At 36.7% G+C, this 25,928-nt stretch overlaps 2 protein-coding genes across 22 annotated transcripts in view; one reads left to right on the forward strand and one right to left on the reverse strand.

Moving 5' to 3' along the window:
• LOC139980615 (uncharacterized) overlaps positions 1-8,262 on the reverse strand; it is an 81,842-nt gene extending 73,580 nt beyond the window's left edge. For 7 of the 19 annotated variants that reach the window (XM_071992389.1, XM_071992382.1, XM_071992391.1 and 4 more), the window contains exon 1: positions 7,774-8,254. In XM_071992389.1, the coding sequence (XP_071848490.1) occupies positions 7,774-7,978 (205 nt within the window). In that variant the 5' untranslated portion in view covers positions 7,979-8,254. Of the gene's footprint in view, positions 1-766; positions 900-7,773 lie in introns of those variants that run through there. The other 12 variants (XM_071992387.1, XM_071992381.1, XM_071992380.1 and 9 more) reach the window with 7 other exon arrangements.
• A 9,941-nt stretch (positions 8,263-18,203) lies between these two features.
• Positions 18,204-25,928, forward strand: part of LOC139981194 (uncharacterized) — a 32,260-nt gene continuing 24,535 nt past the window's right edge. Inside the window, exons 1-6 of one of the 3 annotated variants that reach the window (XM_071993401.1) lie at positions 18,204-18,320; positions 18,643-18,724; positions 21,110-21,241; positions 21,530-21,640; positions 21,933-22,034; positions 22,623-22,733. In XM_071993401.1, coding sequence (XP_071849502.1) covers positions 18,670-18,724; positions 21,110-21,241; positions 21,530-21,640; positions 21,933-22,034; positions 22,623-22,733 — 511 coding nt within the window. In that variant the 5' untranslated portion in view covers positions 18,204-18,320; positions 18,643-18,669. The other 2 variants (XM_071993400.1, XM_071993402.1) reach the window with 2 other exon arrangements.

Here is a 25,928-nt window from a genome sequence, read left to right on the forward strand (position 1 = left end):
ACAAGACCATGTATGTAGTACAATGTGTCTATCAAATCATCGGGATCAAACTTCACATGAAGCTGTCATAAAGGTGTGATCTAATGGTGGTGTTATAAAAACGTTGTAACATTCATCAAATGATTCTTCCTTTCATCAGTATGTAAGGCTGATCATCACCACCTTTATTCAACCACTGCTGACCCCCACACTTGCATCGACAGCACTCTCACCCAGGGTTTGGGCAAAGATTCTCATCATTACAATATACCACAGCTGTAGCATGTAACTAAGTGTGGAGCATATGATTTGGTCAAATGGAAAGGCAATGGAATTGCGATCTAACGATTACAGGTTCGACAGCTGGCCAGATCACTCCACTGTGTTCTTGGGCAAGGCTCTTATTCTTAAGTCATCTCTGACCATGGTGTATAAATAGTGGGGGAGGGGAAACATAACAGCCACCTTTAAAATATAAATACGTGCGTTGATTTGTACAGATTTCTTCTTCCATTGTTAGGCTACGTGTTGCTAACTATCCAAACCCGACGTAATTTCAGCTAGGCGTACAGTGTAGGCTACAAGCCTATTTACATATACTAGAACTTAGAAGTGTTACTTTCACTCGTATAGGCCTAAGTCCAGGCTTAAGTGGCTCTTCCAAATGAGAACTTAACGTGCGTAGAAATACTTGTGTAGTTTACGCTGAAATAGGAACTAGCAAATCCTGCGCTATATGCTAAGCACAGTCCAAAACTAACATCTCTAGTTGGTCTTACAAACTTACAAGTTTAGGTGTGATTATTTTGTAACAATTAAGTAGGCTGCGCTTCGATACCGATCTACGTCGAAGTTTCATGAGATGCACATTAGCCACTCTGTTTGTACCCGGCGTTCGCACGGTAGCTATATAGTTTACCTGGGGAAATTCCCATTCAGTCTGCTTTTCGACAATCTTCGAAAATGCGCTTCCTAAAAAGAGCAGTGCGCATGAGCTGAAGGAACCACAACTGGCCATGGGGTGATCAAATTATTTATAGTATAGCCTAAACATTTTTACTTGATGTTAAGTCAAGTATCATTGTGGCAATATACAGAGACAATATTTAACGGTATGTAACTGGTATAGCCGTTGGTAACTGTGTATCTGCTCAGCTAGGTAAAAAGGCGGAGAGACCATAGGAAAAGTTATTTGACTATGAGAGAAGAACAGCACTATATAAGCATCCTGGTAGAATTGCATACAATTCTTACATTGCGTTTTCGAGTTACTCATTCTTGATTCAATTGTAACATAACTTTAAGGAAAAATTGAAAGAACATTTTTAAACATAAAACATCCGGGTTCATCGTATTTCGTTATAGCACGTATGACATCACACATATGTTTCCTTTAAGTTCACTGATGTGGTAAAAAGCATGTCGATTTCAAATGATCTCGCAAACGATGAAAGCATTGATTGCAAATTTCACCAGGATGCTGAGAATAAATTATTCTTTTCATTATATAGTCAAACACATATTTTCCTCTGGACTGTCCTTTTAATGCTTGCATGTTCCTAGATTTCCTTCAGTGGGGAGGGAAATGATAAGCTGCTATTACATGCAATTTACACCCCAAGTTGAGACAAAACTGACAATCAAGTATAATTAGCATCTCGGATGAAAGTAATACTTATCAGCATAACACCCATTCCCCCTCTCTCTCTTCGGCCTCTCATACATTCCGTGCTGCACAGTCGATCTATACCAGCCCCTCTCTAACTTAAAATGCTCCCACGGATAGTACAATGGACTAATTCTACGCTATAGTAGATCCTAGTATATCCTAGGCTATAGTTACAATGCACACGAATCACACAGAGATTGCAGCAAACTACTGTAATTATAGTTTTGTAAATCACAATAAAATCTGCATCGTGCTCATAAATCGGTAGCGTGTGCTACCAGGATTACAGTAAGAACTGAAAAATCGCGACAACCTTCTAACCACATTTGACGCATTTTTTGGGATTACACAGATCCTCAGTTCTTATAATATTATCCTAATAGCACATGTTACCGATTTATCAGCACGTACGATCCAGTTTTTTACTGTGATACAAAACTTTAAGATTTACATTAGTTACTGTGTACTCTGTGGGCAGTGACGTAGGGTACAAGAGTAGAAAATTGCGCCCCCCCCCCACTACTCAAACAAAAATAAATTGTGCTCCTACGCCTATGATATTTCCACCTTTCGAAATCTACTGCCTTGGAACTGTATACTAAACTACCCGAAATTTCCGTGACATGTAGTCATTTACGGAATAGAATAAAAAAAAAAAGAGAGAAAACGGTCGAAATGGACTGTAGAGAAATCACAATCTATAAATTTGCTAATAAAAACAACTACAACCAGTTCAGATTCTTATTGGTATCTGGAAAATATTCATGCCTGACGACATACATCAATTTCGTCATGTTTTTGTAAAAAGTGCTTATTTTTTTTACTCTCATTCTCCCATTTCAGCGCCCCCTAAACCCGGCGCCCGGGGCATGTGCCCTCCATTGACACCCCCTAGCTACACCACTGTCTGTGGGTATCGGTTGTGTTATAACTGAAAACTCATTTTTTTTATAAAGATTTTGTACTCAGTGAAATTTTACTTGTCCTTGGATTACGCCACAAATTAGTCTCCAAGTGAAGGTATATTTGTTTAAAGCAATTTACTGTAGCTTGTATTCACTTAGTTCCATCAGTCGGCAAAGCTTGTCTGCTTCATGAGATTTCCGATTAAGAAACCTTGTAATATTTTGCCAGTTCTCAGAGAAGACGTCTTAATTAAATTCTAGGACCTTTTAAGGCCAATCGCGTAGGACACGAGTTCTCATGTCATTGGGGGGAAGTAGTGAGTTTTCTTTCAAAACACTCCATATCGAATAATTAAGAACAACATTTGGTAAATGTCCTTAAAGAAAAAACATTTATTAATCGGGAGGTTGAATTGACGGTCATGTGGCAGTCTGATTAAAAGAAAACGAGTATATCAGTAACTCTGCAGTCTGTTGTATTTCAAAGCTGCAAGATTTAGTAAAGTGCATGTTCTTTATATTTATTGTCATGATATATACATTTTCTACGTTATCATATCATATCTTCTGGTACCATCATTTCCATCTTGTATTTTTTATAGAACCGTAAATTCCTATAGGTTTCCGTATATGCTTACTTTTATGATGTCTTGTATATATAATAACACACGATACAAATAATTACACAAATGTATAGTTATAATGATGGAAATTATCTATGACCATTTTGCATCTAGAAGCCTCTTTATACCCAAACGAACACATTTCTCTTTTTAGAGATACAAACCAAGACAGAACTGTATAATTCAGCTGGGTTCCTGGAATTAGCAAAGAGGGTGAGAGGTAATCAAGGATTTTTTTTTTAAAGTCGAAATTTCGACAAAGTCAAAAATTGGCTGACACATAGAAATACTGAATACCCTATCCTACAATACACATTATACTTAGTCACACCCCACGGAGCGATAGCGCCCTAATTCTGAATTTCAAGGAAGGTAGATACAGTAATTTGAGGATAAATACTCGAACGGTTGAGATAAAGATTCCCATCAAATATCGAATATGAAAGTCGAAATTTTGAGATGTATAATGACAAATTGAGATAAGTCGAAATTTCGATATAATAAGCTGCAATTTCGAGGAACGAGTCAAAAGTTCGAGGGTATAATAGTTGAATTAGTCGAACGCTGGAGATAATAAACAAAAGTTTGAAATGAAACAGTCGAAAGTTCGAAGACAAAAACAGCTGAAATATTGAGATAAACCTTTGTCGAAATTGTGAAAAAATTCAACATAAAATTTTGAGAAAAGAAGTAGCAATTTCGTTATAGCCCTTCAAATTTCGAGAAAAAGTATATAAAGGTAGGATTTGAGGACGCAAGTAAAATTTTCAGACAGAAAAATAGAGATTTAGAGTTTAAATAATGAAATATTCAATTTAACCTCTGGGTCACCGAGATCCCAAACTAGCCACATTTCCCACAACCACCACCTGACCCCCACCACCTGACCCCACCGCCTGACCCCGTCATATATATTTTTTATGATATCTTCCAACTCCAATGCATGGTAAATACTGTTCTGTGCTGTATAATTAAGGTACATTTACATTTCCCCCTAAGTTAATTTGTTTAACCTTTGCTTATTTTTCAAAGATGTTCACATTATAGAGGTCTCATATCCTTTACCATGCAGTTCACTTTATGAAGCCGTTATAAGGTTCGTTGAAATTAATTACACAGAGAAATAACACGAGTTCTCGTTGTTCGCCTACTACAATGCTGGGTTCGTTTTGAGTAAGCATTTTAAACTATCTTCCTTACAGTAGGTTAACAACGTGACTGGACAATAATATTAGCATCATATTACCATGACAACCGTGGAAACATTGTGTATTCGTCGCAAATAGAACGCGGGAAAAAGGGACTCGTGAGTGCGTTGATTTTATCCAAAAAAATGCTAGAAAGTACAAATACGGTAAAGAGGTTACACCCCCAAATCGATAGCCGTCAATAATTAAGCATGAGTCTTTAGAATGACTGTATCAGGTAGCACTCAAACATGATGCATAGGCCTAGGCTTACTACACAGTGTAGGTCTATGTGATTATGTTATTGTTGCAGTGTTAATCATTGTCTGCATGACCTGAGGCCGGACTCGAATCTCGAGCTTGGTTCGACTTTGACTCAGTGACTCGGTTGTGAAGGAATCGAATCGAGACCAACATATTAATCCTGCAAAAATTCCAGCAATTTGTGTATTTTTTCCCCTTGTTAAGAAGTTAAGTTAATAAATGTACAGTACGGTATACCGTATATCCATCGCACTGGTCAGTCAGGGATTTGTTTTTGCATTAATTAAAAAGTTGAAAGCAAAATACATGGGTAATAAATGTTGCTTTCTGTAATTTCTATGAAGAAACAGCTGTGGAGTAAGATGCTATCAAAACGTGTAGTGGCTGAAATAGATGAGGTTTGGAGAACTTATTGAACATTCCGACCATGTAATGTCCATCTTTCTACATTTTTCTAAATGGTAGGCCTACCCCTTGATTTTAGGATCATCAAAATTTGGACATTCTTACGAAATTTCAAGCAAAAATAAATTTCAAAACAGTAAAGGCTGCAAAATCAGCAAAAGACCTTTTATGAGCGGGGTTTATATAATTATCAATTGATTCCCATATAGCAATCCCTTTGCTAATACAACATGAAAACAGTTTCAAGAATGATTTAGCACTGCCGACGGTGAAGTGCAACCCTAAACGATAAATTGATGGACCACCATACCAACATAATCCGTCCTCACTCCCACTTGTCTAATTAAGAGTAGCTATACCCTCTCTGTATCCCTTTGTTTACGCCTAAGAGAAAGTACAATGTGATTATTACTCAAAAGTGAAGCAATGTTTGGCTGCAGATCAACTTTATCTGGTAAATTGACTAACAGGACTTGGACTATAGGTATATGTATGTTGGACTTGACAACAAACAGCCCATGGGTATGCTATCTTATATATGAGGAGTTAAAACTAACTCCAGGCTTATACGATGTTATTGTAAATTACAAGAAAACATATCCGATTCAGCCCGGACAGTTCATTGGTATAGGTCCTATGTAATTCGAAACAGTCTTTCATAACCTATTGATAACACGCTCCGATGATTTCTTGAAATACTGTATAGCTATACACTGAAAAGAAAGAGAGGTGACTCAAATCAGGTTAGAGTAGCAGCTCCCTGCTCAAATCGTGTCGAGTAGAGGCATATATTACACTGAAGTGAAACAATAGCGACATGACTAAGTGTTGATTCTTTTTATTTGATGTATTTTTTTCGGGGGGGGGGGGGGAGGGTTCATACTTCATAAATGTCACAGTTTTTAAAGTCGGTTCAAGGTCCGAGCGGTGCGAGGTGCAACCAAAGAAAGGTTATACAATAGCAGGGAGTTGTCATGGAACAACTCCCTGGTTATAGCAGGCAGTGATAGATATGCGCGTAATTACATAATATATTATATACAGTGTAGGCTGAGTCAAGCTTACAAACGGGTTTTTTTCTGTCCTTATAAGCAATTAAAGAACAACAAAAAAAAATCAAATATTTCTTAATTCAGATTCTGAATTAACGGTTTTGTATACGACATACAACGGTATCACGTAAGAGTCGGTTCTATGTGTTATTATTGTTGCAATTGCTGTTGTTATTGTTGGGGTAAGTATTCATATTTCAACTTAGTTGCAAGAGTGCATCAAAAAGCATACCCATGCAAACACTACTGTATATATCAAATTTGGACATTTGACAGGAAAAAGTCCAGGAAAACCTTTAAAGTTGTAGTATGAAATCATGCGCCCTTCAAAAACATAAAGGACAATGACGTGTCGTAACTAAATATTGAAATGTTGTATTACAGTATGTTTTATTTCCTAAGCAATAAAACGGCGTTAATTTATGTTTCATGAGATGCAGTATATTTGGTCTTTAGTGTAAATCTACGTTGTTTATATCTGGGCCTACGTTGTGTGATAATATATAATCGCGTTGTTAATAACCAACCTTTACGTTTTAAACTCAACGAATAAAATATACTTTAACAGAGGCCAAAGCTAACCCCTTTCCAAAGCAAGTTGCGATTGGCCAATTTAGAATGCAACGCAAAAGTCGTTTGTGTGAAGCTAAATTAATTATTATTTGGGATTTAACGTAAATATTTCAAAGCAAGATACATACGAAATCAAAGATATAAGCGTTCCATATTTTACATTAAAAGTCAGGACGTTCCGGTTGTAATGTCATTATTTGTATGTGATAAAATTTAAGATGCGCAGTAAACATAATTCAAAAACTATCGGGTGTGGGGGGGGGGGGGGAGTGGTTACATGGAAATTTGTGTTACGATTTCCATAATTTTTACTACAAATGTATAGTGCAAGACTTCCATATTTGGAGAGTGTAATTAAATAATATCCATTTGAAGAAAAAAGGAAAAAAGGTCTAAGTTTTTTCTGGGGAAGGGAACGTACCCCAACCCTAACCCCCCCCCCCCTGTGGGACGGCGGCCTACGGACCTTGACTGGCACAAAACTAATTATTTTTTGCAAAGTTTCCACAGATACCAAGGTTATACGTATTCTAGAAATCGGGAGACAAACCGTATATGATGCATCTTCCACAAACGTGCACACTAATCAGAGTTATTAAATCCAAACTATGTTCACTTATTTACTAAATAAGTATACCATTCACCCTGCAGAATCTTCAATGAGAATAAATATGTAAACCAAAGCCAGATATGTCATCATTTTAAACTTGGTATAGCCTAAAGTTGTAAAATACCGTTAGCATTAGACGACTTATTATATGGAACATTTCATATAGATCTGATCATCCTGGACAAACCCATGCATAATTGTTGCACGTATAACCTCTTACAGTTCCTCTGAAGAGGCTACTGTATATGTATACGATTACATGACCACAGAAAGTATTTATATATCTCACATTCTCTGTTCTCTTGGGGTAAACTTATGCAGGGTTTAAATTAAATTATCAAATCATAAGGAACCCGTTTCTAAGTGAAACTGTGCCAACCTACCCCAATTGCAATTCTCGCGACCGTATAATATGTATAGACACATCGAATTGCGGACACCACTGAAGGGAAGAAATTTAAATTTAAATATTGAAAGCAAATGTATAACTGTGGTTAATTACATACTTGTACTCGTCTGTCCCGGAAAGTAGGTTGGCGTGTACATGATCTCAAAGGGACTGTCTGCGTGGTCCTGAGGTTCGGTATTGGGATGTCCTGGGGTCATGGTGACACAGGCCCCCGTTGGAGCACCACTAGGCAGTGTATATACTCTTATAAAGGCATTGCAAAATAGCAAAAGACACACCAAAAGTAGATTTGCGTGATCCATTATTATCGTAGAATTTTCCAATCAAATAGCCAGCTATTTTATATATTCCCAACGACAATCTCGTAACCCTCGCCAGCGAGGTAATACTCGATAAGATTGCGTTAAAAAAAAAGCACAGTAGAAGTTACAAGAACTAACAATTCTTTAACACAACACGTATTATTGCCCTTCTTCTCAGTTGAATAACACTGACAGTAGTAAGGTAATTTGACTAAGCTGCAAACGTTAATGTCCACAACACACACGTAACAAAAAGTCAATACGTCGTGCATATTCTCATTCCCACAGCTGGTTCTGTGCTATTCAAATGCCCTTTTCTAGCTCTCTATTAAGATTGCTCCGTGAAGCGAGGAAAGCAAACTTAAGGTATATACTGAATAATAAAGGAAAATCGATCCAAGTAACTTCTTTGAAATTTGTTCAGGATAATAAAAGAAGAGATGTTTTGTTTGCTGAGATACGTCATAGTAAGGCAAAGACGATGAGTTATATGTTTTCATATGATAGACACACCCGCCTACATATGATGTTGCATTAATAACTATAACACTATGCATTCTTATTGGCACTATTCTCTCTCTGAGGGCATGATACTGTTGGAAAAGACAACATTAAAGAACTAAAATAGTTGATCGATCAGATATTCAATTGGTGGCAAACTTTGGAAAAAGTGGACCAAAAGCTATTGTTTGCATGAAGTTGAACAACTATGACTAAAATAATAACAATAACAAGCATGAAATTAACGTAAAATACAAAGAAGGTGATGCGTTTTATCCAGTCATCTTACATTACTTTAAAGTGCCAACTGCAAGGACGTTCCCTATTTTGATGAGTGAATTCACCTGCTTCCTACGACCCATGAGGCTTTCTCTTTCTTTGTTAATCCAGGGAATGGTGGGGACGGGGGGGGGGGGGGGGCGTAGCATTGTGTATACCCCTGTTTCAACATCACACGAAGCAATTCTTAGTTGGTTATTATGTTAGTGCACAGCCTATATCGCCCCTCCCCCTATCTAGGTCCCATTCAACGATCACCAGGGTCACACCTCTCATTTCTAAAATCCTGGATCCCCCTGCTAATAAGTCTTTTAAGTAAATATTAACTCTAATGATACTAACTATATAAGGAGAAAAAATGTCAACAACTGCCTATCTTCTTCAATAGGCCTGTGTGGATAAATAGTAAATAGTGAGATGATCTTTTTCGGAAGTGAACGAAAAAGAAACTCTTTGATTTTCACTCAGAGAGGTTTTCTCTCTATTTTAACGAGACAAGAAATGACAATTTCAGAAACTTAATCGCAAAAGTAAGCTTTTAAAGGCATTGAAGACTCGCCCCAAACCGCGTGCCGCCCTCTGAAAAAAAGTTAACTTTCCGTTGCTTGCAAGTGAAGTTTTTTTCTTGTCGCTACAAAATGCAGACAGTAATGAAACGTGATACCTTGTTATCTTTTAGCTGGACCAGAGATGTCCATGGCTGCTACGTACACTGTGTTGTGGGTATTGACCGTAGCTGCATGTATTGACTGTACACTAGTGTCTAATTACCGACGGTAGCAAGCTGCGTGTGTATTTTCTGGGATCGATGGTGGTATCTAACACTTCTGTTACACTTCATTCGAAGCTAGGTCAGATTACCGGCATCAGACGTTGATTGTGGGCGAGTCTTCACTCCCTTTAAATTAAACTCTGTTAGAAATCGAATAAATGGTATGGCAACAGAACGTTAAGTTAATATTTGCAAGTTTAATTAAATGCAAAAGCAATAGAAAGATGTTGGAAGATAAAGGTCATGCTTAATCGCTTGACAAGGACTTTTATAACTTTGATATGCAGATACTCTTAAGTTGGAACAGTAAGTTACATTCAAATTATAGGAAACTTGAGTTTGGATCAATAGATTTTCCGTTTGTTATACCTTTATTTGCCTTTGGATTTTTCTTGCACAAGGTAATCTTCTTCTCGCTCTATCTACTATTTAAGGAAAATATCATTAGAAGCAGTTTATAAGCTCTTATCCATTGCGCAAGCTATCAGTGACGTGCAACAGAGATATAAGCTACTCACAATATGAACGAATTTGCACGAGAAACCAGCTGTTACCGAACGCGAGCGCGGCTTTGTGGTGGCGCTATGACTTCTCGTATGAAAGTGCATGATACAAGAAATCTCTACCACCGGACGAAAATATTTAATTTCCTATGCACGAATGCAGCAATGTTAACTCTAAAGTATGGTACACTGTTGTTGAACTTTCACATCTCCTTTCATAGCCTCGCATAGTGAGCTGTTTCTCAGACATACTTTTATGTCATCTTCATCAACGAGGTTTAAAGCAGAGTAACACATCATAAGATGGGTGTGTTAGGGGGGTTGGTGGGGGGGGGGTGGTTGACGTAGGTCCCTTGTGCTACAACGCCAGTTGACCGGAGTATTTAGAGACACACGAGTCGGGTCTCTAATAAGGAAATGAGATGAATTTCTGACTCATGAAAATTCAACTCTTTTGCTATTTATTAAGGGGTGTAGAAATCACACATACGTGTGTAATTACACATACGTGTGTAATTATGCACAACTAACCCATTGCGAGGTGTCTGTGTGAGTTTGCTTTAGACACCGGTTGCATTCTTTCCAATTCGATTTTTCTTGGACATGTGGGTACAAAAGTGTCGAAATTGCAAATGGAAGACATCAATATGGAAGCCCTATGTATATACCAAAGGTAAATAATAGGCATCATTCAACTAATCATTTTATTCCTTAGACAATCCAGTCTCTCCAGTTTCATTCAAGTTTGGCAAAGCGTCGACGACTGGTTCAGAAAAGTGGATCTTATCTGTGCCTTTTTACTATTATCATTACATTAATAGTATTATATTTGAAATATCTATCTTTCGTATATAGGCCTTTTGTATATCTATTTAATGATTAGAGGATTCCGTATCCCGGTTTTATTTTGCCTTTGGGTTTTTCTTGCAGAAAGTAATCTTCTTCTCGCTCTATCTATTATTTAAGAATAAAATAATTAGAATCAGTTTATAAGCTCTTATCCATTGCGCAAGCTTTCAGTGACGTGCAACAGAGAAATAAACTACTCACAATATGAACGACTTTGCACGACAAACCAACTGTTACCGAACGCGAGCGCGGCTTTGTGGTGGCGCTATGACTTCTCGTATAAAAGTGCATGATACACGAAATCCATACCACCGAACGAAAATATTTAATATGCGAGGTAACTTGTGAGTTTGCTTTAGACACCGGTTGCATTCTTTCCAATTCGATTTTTCTTGGACATCCGGGTACAAAAGTGTCGAAATTGCAAATGGAAGACATCAATATGGAAGCCCTATGTATATACCAAAGGTAAATAATAGGCATCATTCAACTAATCATTTTATTCCTTAGACAATCCAGTCTCTCCAGTCTCATTCAAGTTTGGCAAAGCGTCGACGACTGGTTCAGAAAAGTGGATCTTATCTGTGCCTTTTTACTATTATCATTATATTAATAGTATTATATTTGAAATATCTATCATTCGTATATAGGCCTTTTGTATATCTATTTAATGATTAGAGGATTCCGTATCCCGGTCGATCCTCTTTACTAGTCTCATTGTGAAACATTGCAAGTTATAGTATGTAAATCCACCACTCTAAATCTCGCTCATGCCCACCCACTCCCCACTGGCAGAGAGACTGTTACGAATATACTATAGTATACAACACTTAAATATATTACATGTATGTGCGGTGTAACCTTAACAGTCGAAAATGATGTCAAAATTGTTTCAAAAGTTGCAAGATACCAATCACCCTCCATGTTACCGCAATTTCTCAAAGGGGACCATCAGACCCTTCCCTTTGACAACATATTATTTCATTCCCCTCCCCCTGTACAAAAATGGTGGTTGCGCCCATACAAAGGCAGATGGATAACCACAGCTTACAAACATTCGTTTTCACGGCGGTGTAATAATAAACTGACTTCATATTAAACCTCCTCTAAAGCTCTAAAGCTTGATTTTGTTTTATTGTGTTTTTCCTTTTTTGTTTTTCTTTTCTTTTTAAGGCTATAGAGGTTTCGGATTATATATGGAGGATTATCTATTACCCTTAGCAATAAAGTGTCCAAAGGGTTAACGCCATCAATCTACAAATGATTTTCTGCACCCATATAGTGAAAATGAACAATTGCACCGAGTTATTAGAACAACAGACAAACTATTATATATAGTTGAGGGCTCTTCTGGAAAGCAGTGCTTCTGCACTGAGCAGGACTACCAGGCTCATTAAAGATGACAATAATAAAAAATAATAAAAATAGTTGAAGACTATCCAGTCGTCAACTACTTTTTATTTAGAAATAGATACAAAATTTTACAAATACTTAAGTATCTAGTTAGGTTGACTACATAGTTCCTGCAACGTACATGCGTCCATGTCTAGAAAGTTATTTTTTTAAATGCATTTTTAAATGCTTAGAGATATATCTTAATAATGTTCTAATTATTGTTTTGTAGCTAGTATAGACAAAGACATTTCTTGCAGCCATTAAACATTTAAGAGAGGTCTGGAAATAAAAAGCATTAACCCTTCAAAAGTGTTCTTGGTCAATTCGAAAGCATTTTGGAATCTCAGACGGTACATTCTACGGATTGGTCAAATCTCTGCAGTGCAAGTCAAGCTGCCGGAAAATCTGAGAACACCGCAAATGGTGGATATTATGATGTCTCATGTTTTGTGGGAGCTATAGATAAATTACAATCTGATCATAATAATTTTATGCATGATTGTCGTGTGCCTTACAGTTTATACAATTTATTATGTTTGTTGATATTTGTTTCAACTATATTAACTGCACATTAATCCTAAGATTTATCTGGCTTTATATAATCGAAACGTTTTACATACTTCGTTCTTAACATATTTTCGGTTTCGTATGGTTGTCAGTAGATAGTGTAATCAAAGTACAGACAATTTCTTAGTGATCAAAATATCGGACGAACTGGAGATCATCCAATTGATCAATAGCGACACCTTATAACTTTTGTTGAAGTGAAACTTGGCGAGGTAAGTAGCTGTAACAACGGTAACTGACAGTATTACATTTCCTTCAGTAAGACAGATAGCCATCTGTAAATGTGAATCTTTTTGCAATGGGGTAAAATGAGAGGTTATATTAAAGATTTATCAAAATATATATATATATGTTTGTTACTTTGTAGAAAAGGTCTGAGATGGTGACGATAGTACTTATCATCTTAGTCACACTTTTCTGACGATAATTGCTGCCTTTTGATTCTTAAAATACTTATTGATGAACTTTTTGATGGTCAAGAGAGCAGAGCAGCCTTGATTTAGCACAGACATGCGTGAACTTCTTTGTTATCTGATCTCCCCACATGTAATGTGTAGGGAGATGAGATATTATTCTTCAACCCACATTAGAAATGTGAGGAAGTGTGTGCGTGGGGATGTGTGCCCAAGGTTTGTGACATAAACTCCTAAACGGCTCGGCCGATTTTCTTCAAACTTCATGGGGCGGTACCCCAGGGTAAACCCTTGTGTGTCGCAGACCCCCGGAACCAAACGTCCAAAGTTATAGGCCAAAGGTCAAAATTAGTTCAATCATGTTTCTAAAACTCCAAGGGAAAACATTGACATGTGGCTGCCATGGGGACCGAGTTCAAAGGTCACGTGGTTAAAGGTCAAATTAATATTTATAGCGCAATAGTATGTCAAGAACTCCTCCTAAACGGCCGGGCGGATTTTCTTCAAATTTGGTGGGAAGGTTCCCCAGTGTGAGCACTTGTGTCTCGCAGACCGGAATCAAAGGTCAAAGGTCAGATGTCAAATTTAATGAAAATATATAGGAAACCCAGGGTGAACACTTGTGTAGATTGATATTATCGAAACAACGAGGCTGGCTTAAATCAATTGGAATGGAGTGGCGGGCCCGATTTTAATCTAAGGTATGTATAAGCCTTAACCTCAATCCGATGTTGCGTTCCAAACCACTGGCCGGTCAGCCGATACTCCATCGCCCAGTATTGATATATTTCGGCCTCAAGCCTACGTAGGTATCGTCTACAAAGATATTAGTACAACCTGATGCATACAATTACGAAAGTACCATTCGTTTTGTACGTTTTAATACAATCACGGAGCTACAACCAGTTGTTGTAGCTACATGATACAACTATTGCTGACAAAATAACTCAAGTTGTGTAATTTGTAATTTGTAAATGTAACATGATTGTTCAAGTTAGAAACTTAGTTTCGGCTGATGAAAGAAGAGTTAACATTGTTTCAGGTATCATGGTGAAATACAACTTTTGCCTGTCCACATTCAACTGTGACAATAGATGTTAGTCTCAAATGGTAACCTACAAAGTGTTACAACGTAAGTTATCGATATATCGAAATGCTTCGAGGAATTTCATACGTATGGTTGGAATAGGGCCTACGTATCTTTTACATCCGTCAAAAATTTCATTAATATCCCAGTTTTCTGAGTACGGTTTGAATTGATATAAACATTTGAAATTAAAACTTTTGTACCAAAAGTGAACTAGAAGCATAGTATATGTAATTCCGCTCTTTCCCAAAGTGATCTTTTATGGTAGCCTACACATTCTTAACAATTCAGTTACCGATAGGCCTATATCAAAACGCTACATAGGAATTATACCCAAATTTAATTACGATGCTTGGAATATGTTTCTCTCGCATGCATCAGAAAATTCCCTGTGGACTACTGGAACCCTTTTAAGATGAATCGCGATGTCTATAAGCAAATACAACCACCTTCTATTCACTGTTACTTGCAAACCAATTAAATATTAATGATGTACACAGCGTGGATTTGCAATAATTGGTAACTCTGATTACATTGGTTTGGTAGATGAGAAGAGCATTTCTTATCGTCCGTATGTAACAGTGTGCTGATTGCTCCAAACAGGCCTCAAGAGAGAGGGAGGGTCAGGAGTGGCTACAGCCCCAGAGGCCCGAGGTCAATCTGAGGGTCCGGGAAATATGAGCCGTCGGGAAAGTATGAGATATATGAAGATTGAAGATAAATGGACCGGGCGACATATTTGGCCCGGTCCCCGATCTGGTTCTCGGCACATCTGACTGTATTAGCAATCAGAGAGGAGCTGCGAAGAAGTGATGTGTTGCTGTAGTAATTTTAACGCAACCACCTTCATTTCCATGTTAAATCTTTTTGAAAGGACTATATTCAAGTGACAGCTTTCTTTGGTACTTTCGTTTGCATCAATACAATACACAACGTTGGTACGTCACGTGATTAAAGAAATAATCACAACATGTGTTTACTTTGCATTTAAATGTTGTAGTTATGAGACTTACGAAATATCTTTTGCATCGTTCTTTGGCTATACTTGTTGTAGTAAGAATAAATGGAATTAATTATATTACATATTTAGCGACTAACTTAAACATTATCTCAGTATTTCCGCTCTCTCTTGTAGTGCGACCACGATTCCTCTTTAGTGCTATGATGTATTTACTGGGTTCAATGTACTACAGCTATAGAAACATTATATATAAAAGGAGAAAAAGATGATGATGATGATGATGATGATGATGATGATGACGACGACAACGACGACGACGACGACGACGACGATAACGATGATGATGATGATGATGATGATGATGATGACGACGACGATGACGATGATGATAGTGGTAATGGTTATGTGATACTGATGAAGAAGATGATGATAATGATGATGATGATGATGATGATGATGATGATGATGATGATGATGATGATGACGACTACGCGTGCGTAAACGTGCAAATTTGCTTAATCATATAATTGTATACGAACTTGCTGCAAGTAATCATATTGTCTAACATATGCGTGTGCTGGCGCGCGCACTTGTACTGGTATTCAGCGTTTGTGTATATGAGAACGGCACGGGTCGTGAATCGAGCGCCTTCGGCTCTAAAGACATTAGGTTACACTTGTGAAGGTTGCAAGTCTATTTCATATTTCCCATTGGAGACCCCCTTTGACCTCAGTTACCATGGTACCACATATTTGGTAGAAGGTGACATGCCCAGCACAACTGTAAAGCTGGAAAGTTACTTCAATGATTCCCCTTGCAGTTATACTACATGATGTCATGTCACTCAGGAGACATATCGTCATATCACCCACCAAGATTGAAGTACACGAGCCGTCTCAACCAGACCTCAAAAGGGATCCTCCTTCGCCTTATCCTATATGACCATGATGGACATCATAGTACACGTAGTGAAATTTTCACATCATGCATGTTCATTGTTGCCTTGGTAACAGTCACACCACTGCCGGAAATACTCTTGTTAACAAAATGTTTCTAAAGTCAAAATAAAACCATTACTATTTGATAAAAAATATATATATATTTTGAGTTTCAATTCCAGCCAACGACAGAAAGGTCCCGATTAGAGTCCAATCATGTGTATCTTTTCTCTTTCTTCCTTTATTCCGATACGCTCATCAAGTAGCTCCTAAGGTTAGGCTTATATTTTGCTATAGCATAGCTTCAGCAGCTGTTATGATTTTTTTCAAGACCAACGTGATCATAGACTTAAATCAATTTCAACACTCAACTGCAATTACGTATGATATCGGATACTACTTAAACTACTTATGTGTTTGTAACTAAACTTTGGCCTAGCCATGTAGCCTTAGTTATGCTACTATGCTTCAGTTCCAAAAGGATCGATAGGCTAGGCCTCATTGTATTTAGTGTAAGTCAAATGTTAGACTGCAACAAAATAAAACTTTAATCGTCAGGGGTTGTTTCGAAGAATCTTAAACTTATGTCCAAAAAATGCATGGTACTCATAGCCCACTAATAACTCACTGCTTGTTGCAAACGCACTCAATATTGCAAACAAACTGCCTGTTATAAACAAATTTGGTTTGGCAAGAATCTTTCTTTGGACAAACGCCCGGATCTCTTGTCTTCCAATTACTTAGAACTCCAAAAAAACAAAGATGAATATGTTGTGTATTTTGCAGCCATGAAAAGTAACATTCATTACACGAATTGTATACAAATATTGTTACAGGCATCCTTGCAATTAAACAGAATTTCAAAAAAAATCTTGAAATAAGAATTCCATTTCTACCTTCGTTTGTTCGTATGCATGGGCGGCGATCCGTACTTTCGAGTGGGGGGGGATATGACCTCTTGACTATCTAAGCGTAGCGCCACCATGAGTTGGCGCGAAGCGTACAAGAAAATTTTGGGATTTACAAACCCTCTAGATGGCCGGAAACGGCACTTCCCGAGGTTTCCAAGCGGCATGTACCCAACTTTAAAATAGGGATATCATGTCCGAAATATCTCATAATCAGGATCCAAAATACTTTTTTTTTTAAAATTTCGGGTGTTATTTTGGGAAAATTGCTCCTGTCAATCTTGTTTCAGGCGCTAAGTTAGAATGTTCGAGAGCTCTTTTATATTATTCGATGAAGAAAATGGCCTCACTCAGGCTATTATAGGCCTATACACATGCAATACACAATTACACATGGTTACATTCCTAGGTACCGATTGCTAGGGCATCCAGGTGAAACATGAGATTCTCAGCTATTCGAGGGAACATATACGTGTGTAGGCCTACTATAGGGCCTATATGAATACTATTAGGGTGCATATACTATATCAATACCGTGGGCGCAATAATACATTCTGTTGTTATAGGGCCAATGAAGCCTACAGTCAACTATTCTTGCTTTATAAAGACGGTTTATTTGAAAAGATCGCACTGCGTTTTTGGTAGGTGAGAAATGAAGCTAAAAAAGAGCCGTACATTCACGATGATGCATAAATGTAGGCATGAAAATATTCTTATCCCTGGCATTTGGTGGGGGGGGGGGGATATGGTGTATTACATCCCCTCCACCCATTTTCATGGGGGGATATATTCCCCCCTTCCCCCCCAGGATCGCCGCCCATGTTCGTATGTATGTCAGAGTGACGTAAGTATGTGCTAATCTTCGTTAATCGTAGATTTGAGGTTCTAGTAGAAACGGTTTTTCATTTTCGTAGTCATTCGGTACATTAGCTAATACAATCTTAACCCAACAAAGGCACACATGGACTTGCATGTAAACATGCCTAAAGTATACTATGTCTTTAACTAGAGGGCGTGAACGTCGCAGAGTTGACTTGAAAGGTGACGATAAGATTGACCACAGTTCATTTGGTCGGTGACAGCGACGTGAGCAGGCTGATGTGTTGTTTCGCTGGCTAGTTGGATAAAATCATATTTTCCATTAAAATATAGAAAAGAAAATATTATTGGTAAGAGTTCTGTGAAATTTCATGTTTTTAATTGGCTGAGTAAGATATTATCACTTATTTACTAAAGTTTGAAGGTAAGAAAGACAGAAAGACACACAGAAAGGACAAGAAGTAACTCAATTGCACAAACACACAAAATAACAAATAATATACCGGAGGAAATTAAGTTAACGGCGAGGAGAATAATATAGTGATAAGAGGATTATATTTAGTCGATATTTTATTATTCTACATCTACTGTGTGGGGTACTATACACCAGATTTAAGTTTTAAATTTTGTTTCCTCTCTGCGGTTTACGTGCCATCCTTTTGGAACCACAAGCGTTACGTTTTTGAGAATTTGACGAAAATGCGTCTGGAAAAACTTGCGATCGTCCTCTTAACAGTGATAGTCAAGGCGGAAGGTAAGCGTAATTTTTCTGTTGTGGTTGGTACGGTAATGTTTTAAGTTTAAGATTCATTTACGCAGATTAATCTCTCAGAAGCTATTGTAAGTGTGTATATATATAAATATATATATATATATATATATATATATATATATATATATATATATATATATATATATATATATATATGTATATATATATATATATTTATATATATATATTTATATATATATATAAATATATATATATATATATATATATATATATATATATATATATATATATATATATATATATATATATTGAATTGGCGACCCATGAACTCTATCATAGGTAACGATCAGACATGTCTCTTAAAAAGCAGAGTCATTGAGGAAAACACATTTAATTCTTATTTGTAATGAAAAGTCTGTATCCGATGTTTTGCATTTTCCAGACTTGGAAAAGCATTTGACCTTCTATATTGGAGTTTTATTCAGCAAACACTTTCGTATATCAATTTCCGTCCCCAGCTCAAAAATTGCGCCAGAGTTGTATGTGTTAATAAATACCTACGATTGCGTCTCAAATAATGGAAATTTATCTAAGTACTTCAAAGTTTCACGTGGTGTTCGTCAAAGGTATTCTCTAAGCCCCTATCTTTTCATTCTTTGTACTGAAATTGAGTCTGTTTCAATTAATTCCAATCCGCGAATCAAAGGCATTACGATTTCTGGTCTCTCTCCTTAAAGTTCTCAGTATACTGATGACACAGTTATTATTACAGACGGGTCTGATTCATCCCCCTCCCCCTCCTCTCTCTCCATAGTTTTTTAAACTTGTTTTGAAAAGTTTCTAGGCCCAGAACTAATTTTGTCTGTCGCACCTGTTTTTCTTGGTTTTTACCGTCACGTGGGAAATCCTTTTCACATCACAACGATGACTTGTTTCGTCTAAATTATCTTCCAAATCTTTCAAGTTTGAAACACACTTTGCTACTGTATGCTTCCAGGGACCGTACTACAGTTGGTATTAGGTACTTATATTAAAAGCCTTGCTATTTCCTAGCTTGATCTTCTGTTAATGTCACTTCCCAAAACTCCACTTAAACCTTTTTCTTTAAGATCTTAATAAGGCTTTACGTACACCTTTATCTGCAACAACAAACAGTTCAAGGCTAAGATGTTTGTTCTTTATAACACAAACACTTACGGTGGTTTAAATATAGTAGATCTTCAAAGTTTTGCCAATAATTTTAAGGCAATGTGAGTGAGAATGCTTATTGATCATTACAGGCCTTGGAAAACATTTCTTCGATAAGTGTCTTATAAGCCTATATATTAGCTTCTATGGTTAGATTGTTAGATTTTACAGCAGCATGTTGTTTTACTAAGCATGATATCACTCACTGCTATGTATTATATCATCAACCCATAAAGCCTATGGAAGGCTATTGTACGTAATAAGCAACTGTGAAACTTTCATGAACGTGTCCTCTCTCCAAGCTTATCTTAACACCGAGGGCCACAAAGTTTGCATACAGGTCTATTCTCTTGAATAATGTTACCGCTCCCAGGGTCATAGGTTAATGGGAAGAGTAGTGACCTTTTATTAACTTTAACATGAGCTCTATACTTTCTCAGGCTGCCATAACAATGCTAAGCTGGATATTAAGACACAGTATATCCATTTTTGCCGCCTACATTATTAGCAAAAATGACTACTTATATGTCTCATAAAAATGAAAGATTCTCCTCTCTATACTGATTCGAGGTTCTGATAATGTAACTTTGTTGGTATTGCACTTCTGTTAAGAATTTTGGAGACAAAATTTGCTGCAAATGTTTCTGAGAAAAGCAGGACATGGATTGGTTAACTGTCATATTTTGACGTTTCAGGAATGTGATGTCCGGGCACGGAGCTGAAAAGCCGACTAAAATTAGCTGAAGACGAAGACGAAAATCCGTAATATAAAAACACACACTGACGAAAGTCCGTAGTAAAGTAATAAAACAACTTGTATTTACAGAGATATTTACACCGTTCCTCACAAAAAACACGAAAAACAAGGAAACAAAATAACTGTTGAATGATACACTCTAAACGCTATAGAATGGTTATATACTCGAAACGTACTCGTATAAACGTACTCGTAGGTCACAAATGGTGATAATTAAGCTCGTAAATACCGTGTTGGCTTGTAGGCTTTCAACACCCGAAAACATAAAAATAACTTTTCTATGGAAGGCCGAATAAGCAACTCTGCCACTACAAGGAATATAGGAATAACGGGGCAAAATGTGGCAAAACATTTATGCTGCGTTTAGAGAAAGGCTGGATCTCGAAGGATATATTAAGAATTAGTGTATAGAAAGTGTTTGGAAGTAAAAACATCTATATATTACCTTTTTCATTTGACAGCTAAGGTTTGTTACAAGTATCACCGATTAGTAAATGGAAGTTTTGATTGTGTTAATGGAACGAGGAATGAGACAACTCCTTGCACTTCATATCGTCTTGGGGGCGTCTCACTTGGACAAGGTACAGCAACTGGTACGTTCAGATATCACATATGTAGTTTTATCGCAGTTACAAATATTCGGATTTGGAGTCGACACATGCAAAAGAAAAGCAGGAATAACAATCTAACAATTAATCATCGTCTTTATTGTCATTATCGTCATCGTCTTTTCGAATTACTGTTTACCACTTAATCGAAATACAGGTGAAGGGAGTAGTTTGAAACATGATTGGCGTATACATTTGCATATTTATATTGTGTTGCCCAATGACACGACACGTTTAATAACTTATGGCATCTTCGTACATTTATATTTGAAGGTGGGGCACTAACCAATGGAAACACATCTCCTAGCAACTCCAAGCAATCTCAAAGCTTCAGCACCACAGATGTGTCTCTTTCGAATACGGAGATTGTTGAGACCACAGATCGTAAATACTCATTTCTGTACCTCGCTTGAAATTGATATTTATATAGCCCAAAAGCAAAAACAAAGTTCAAAACTACCTTTTGCATTTCGAAATAAAACACTTACTTTTAGAAAAGAATGGAATAAACGACTGAATGTAGCAGTTTAAACATACTGGACAAGGAAGTAGTTTGTCCGGTCTGAAAATCAGGTCAGTAAGTCTAGCTAGAATGAATAATTAAAGGCTTTCACAATCGTTCTCTTTCTGATCTCGAATGGCATTTAATGTTCTCACTACGGTTTACTCACTACAGGTAACGCATTCGACAGACCTTCCACCAGCTCACCGGAAGCTAAAAGCCACAGCACCACAGATGTGTCTCCCTCTATTACAGAGGATGCTGAAACCGCATCTAGTAAGTATAGATTTCTGCTTAAAATTGTATCTAATTAAGAATTATAAGTTCAAAAGCAGCTAAGAGCATAACAGGATAAAGTGAAAACTTGTGAGATAGACAACAAAAACAGGGGGAGGGTTCAATGCAGCAGTCTACAACAACGTAAACAAGAAATCTATGGCAAGGGCTGAAATGTTCAGAAAACCGTGGGGAAGAAGATTTTTAAAAGAATATGATAAAGAAAATCCACGTATACTCCAAAATATTCTTAGAAAAGGGCTAGGATATAACATATGACTATATATCTATATATCTATATATATATATATATATATATATATATATATATCTATATATATATATAAATATATATATATATATATATATATATATATATATATATATATATATATATATATATATACGTATGCGTAAAGACAATAACTATGACGATTTGGTGCAATGTTCTAATTGATTTAATTTTGTTAAATATGAACATTTATCTTCAAGGCTTGGAAGTTTTTATTTTGTTCTTATGCATGCAATCTTCCGAAAAATACCTCACGATTTTACAGCTAATATTTTATTCGTTCCTTATATTTGAAGGACTGACACCAACCAATGGTAACACACCTCATAGCAGCTCACAGGAAGCTCAAAGCCACAGCACTACAGACGTGCCTCCCTCTACTTCAGAGACTATTGAAAACGCACCTCGTAAATATCCTTTACTCAACCTTTTATACGATTGTATTTACTTAGCATAATAATAATAAAAAACAAAAACACCTTTAGCATGACAGAATAGCTTGAAGTAATCATAAACTTAGAAATGAAAGAAGAAATACAATGTCTTAATGAATCATTTTACAACAGCATTAACAAAAAGTAGTGTGTCCAGTCTAAAAATTACGCCAGTGTCCGCTAGATTGTATAATTAAAAGCCAACAGACACCTTTCACAATTCTCCTCTTTCTGACCTCGAATGACATTTGGTTTTCTCATTACGATACTCATATGTTTACATTAGCGAAAGTAACACATTCGACAGTATAACATATCATAACAGACATATAAATAACTCAATATGATGATCATTATGACGATAATGATGATGATTTGGTACAATGTTCTTATTTTATTTTGTTACATTTGAATATTTATCTTCAAGGTTGCAACTCTTTAATTGTTACTGGAAAGAACTATTCTATGGCAAAGAATGCCTGTGGAGAAATTGGAGGGAAAATGTTCGGTTATGAGCATGTGCAGTCCAATGAAAAAGCAAAGGTAAGCACGGATGAGTAATGTGGCGATACATTAAAACCAATATCCTGTCTCTGTTGTTGTTGTTTTAATTATCATTATGACTGGCTTAACTAGGTTTGATTACATGGGATTGGCAAACAAGAGGAAGAAGGGATTGGAGCCAATGAACCTACACAGAGTGTCCTGGAATCTTCTGTAAAGTTCAAATATATGTAGAATGTCATTAAAACTAAATAGTTATTGATAGCCTGTAACTAGTATCTCCACCTTTTATAGTTTGCCCCTTCCAAACTTTTAATCACCTACTGGTATAATGGATAGGCCAAATTATTGCCTGATATATAAACAACTTAATATGTCAGAGATTTCAAAGACATTATTAGATCTTATGGTCTCAATTTAACATATATTATATCTACCATATATATTTTTTTTATATAACTCTTAGTCTAAGACACACATCTGTTTCTCGTCAGGTAATGTCAGTAACATGTGACTGTAGTTTAGCCGATATGTTTTTATTTCATCAGGAGACATTCAGGGATCTGATGAGTACATATGAACAATCTTCTTCCTGCAGTTATGTGTGGGTTGATATTATTCGAAATGATGAGAAACAATACAAATGGAGTGAAGGTCCCGACTTTGGTCTACAGGATAGGTATGTATCAGTCTAGCCTAAATCTCAGTCTGTTCTTACGTTCCATGCCAAAGACTGCTCAGCCCAAATCACATTGTTCAATGTTGATATGTATAGTCTAAGTAGGTATTGCTTACAGAGATAGTAGGTACATGCATTAACGAAGGCACCATCATTTTTAACTTACCGTATTTTGAACAACTATAGCGGACAAAATATATCAGGCTAGTGCGTTGATTTTCAATTTAACATGAAAGAATTGTTCTGCTAGAAATGTATATTTGACCGATGAACAAAGAACAACATATTCTTACCAACCAGATGAAGTTTATGGAACGCCAAACGGACAACACCGAGGACGACGAAAGGAAGGCCAATAGGTTAAAGGAAACATACCAAATAATTAAAATGATACACTATAATAAAAATGTAAAAGCTGATTTTCACTGTTTTGGCCGAGTAGAAGATCATTTCCTATTGTCCGGTAGCAGCAGTGTGTTGATTTTACAGTTTACAGTCGAAAATAGAGTGAACCGGTAACGACGTGTATAACGATTGTAGTAAATTACTGCAAACCATCTTCATCATCTTCATCATCTGCATCTTTCATCTATTTGAAAGGAGTATTCTAGTTGAACAGTTGTTGCTTTTGTTATTTCTGCAGTTGGTGGGGTAATAATCAACCCTATGACTTTAGAAACTTTGGAGAATGTGTGGCAGGTCATCAAAATGACAACTGGAAGCTTCATGACGTATTATGTACCAGAGTATGTTGTACTATGTGCATGGATGCATGGTGCAACTCCGGCTAATCTAATTATACTGATAAATTTAAAATTACATTGGATTATTTAAAATTTTCCCTTTCTGCGATAAATGAAGATATTTTCATCTGTACGTGTCTATATACAGTTCTTTTGGTATGTAAATTGGTCAATTGATGTCATTAAATTATCATGTTATGAACAAATAACAATCATTTCATGTTTAAAGGTAAATTCTCCCCCCTTTTTTGTTTGGACGTAGACCTATTGTTATTTATCCATGTTCTACTTCTGTGCTCTCTTATACTCTTGAAACACAATCTCATCGGCGAATATCTTGACAAACGGAAGAAATAAATATTAGTCACAAAGTTACAGTTGTAGCTTGTTACAATGGTGAGGAGGGGGGGGGGGGGGGGTGGGAGGGACAAGCCTTATCGAGAAGATCCTGCAGGATGGCGGGTATATAAAGCAGAATAATGGTAAAACTCAAAAAGGTGTAAAGTAGATAAGCAAATTATTTAGAATGGAAACATAAAAAACAACCAACCAGGGAAATGGATCTGACTACACTAACTGTCCCAGCCCTGTCAAACCAGCGTACTAGGAGTAACTAACCACGAAAGTAGAACACTCACTGAAAGTAAACTTTACTAGTCTCTAGCTAACGGGTTCAAAGAGTGAGTTCCCCTCCCTCTGCCAGACCCCACGGTCCTCACAGTTTATGCAGTCTAACTTTTCAAGAGAGGCTGTTAGCCCAAATTTCTGGGTAGGAGGTCCGTAATGAGGGGAACGAGGAGAAATGTGTCTTTTACATCCATTTTTGGAAATAATTATGTCATCATGAAGTGTGGGGGTGGGGGGGGGGTGGGATTGGCTGCTTCAAGAAACTTCTTAGTAGATATGAGTTGTAAACACCCTATGAGGTATGCATGAGGTATTGCTAGGAGCTAGGCGGGTATGGCTTATGCCATACAATACAGTGATGTACATAAACCTTGTAAAAGGGTTATAAAAAGCCTTTGCTCTAAATTGTATTGTATTTATACTTAATAGTTTTTGTTTTCCTACATATGAATATTGCTGTTACGACTTAACTATCATCACTTATTTCTAAATTTTAATTGAGTGTACCTAAAGATGGTTAGACAAGGAAGTAGTGAGCTTTTGAGGAAACACCTTACTGTGTGTAAAAACAATATGAATTGTAAACGAGACGTTTCCATGACCATGTTACTAATA

This window comes from Apostichopus japonicus, chromosome 15 (assembly GCF_037975245.1).
Source record: "Apostichopus japonicus isolate 1M-3 chromosome 15, ASM3797524v1, whole genome shotgun sequence".
In the NCBI taxonomy this organism is placed as follows: Eukaryota; Metazoa; Echinodermata; class Holothuroidea; order Aspidochirotida; family Stichopodidae; genus Apostichopus; species Apostichopus japonicus.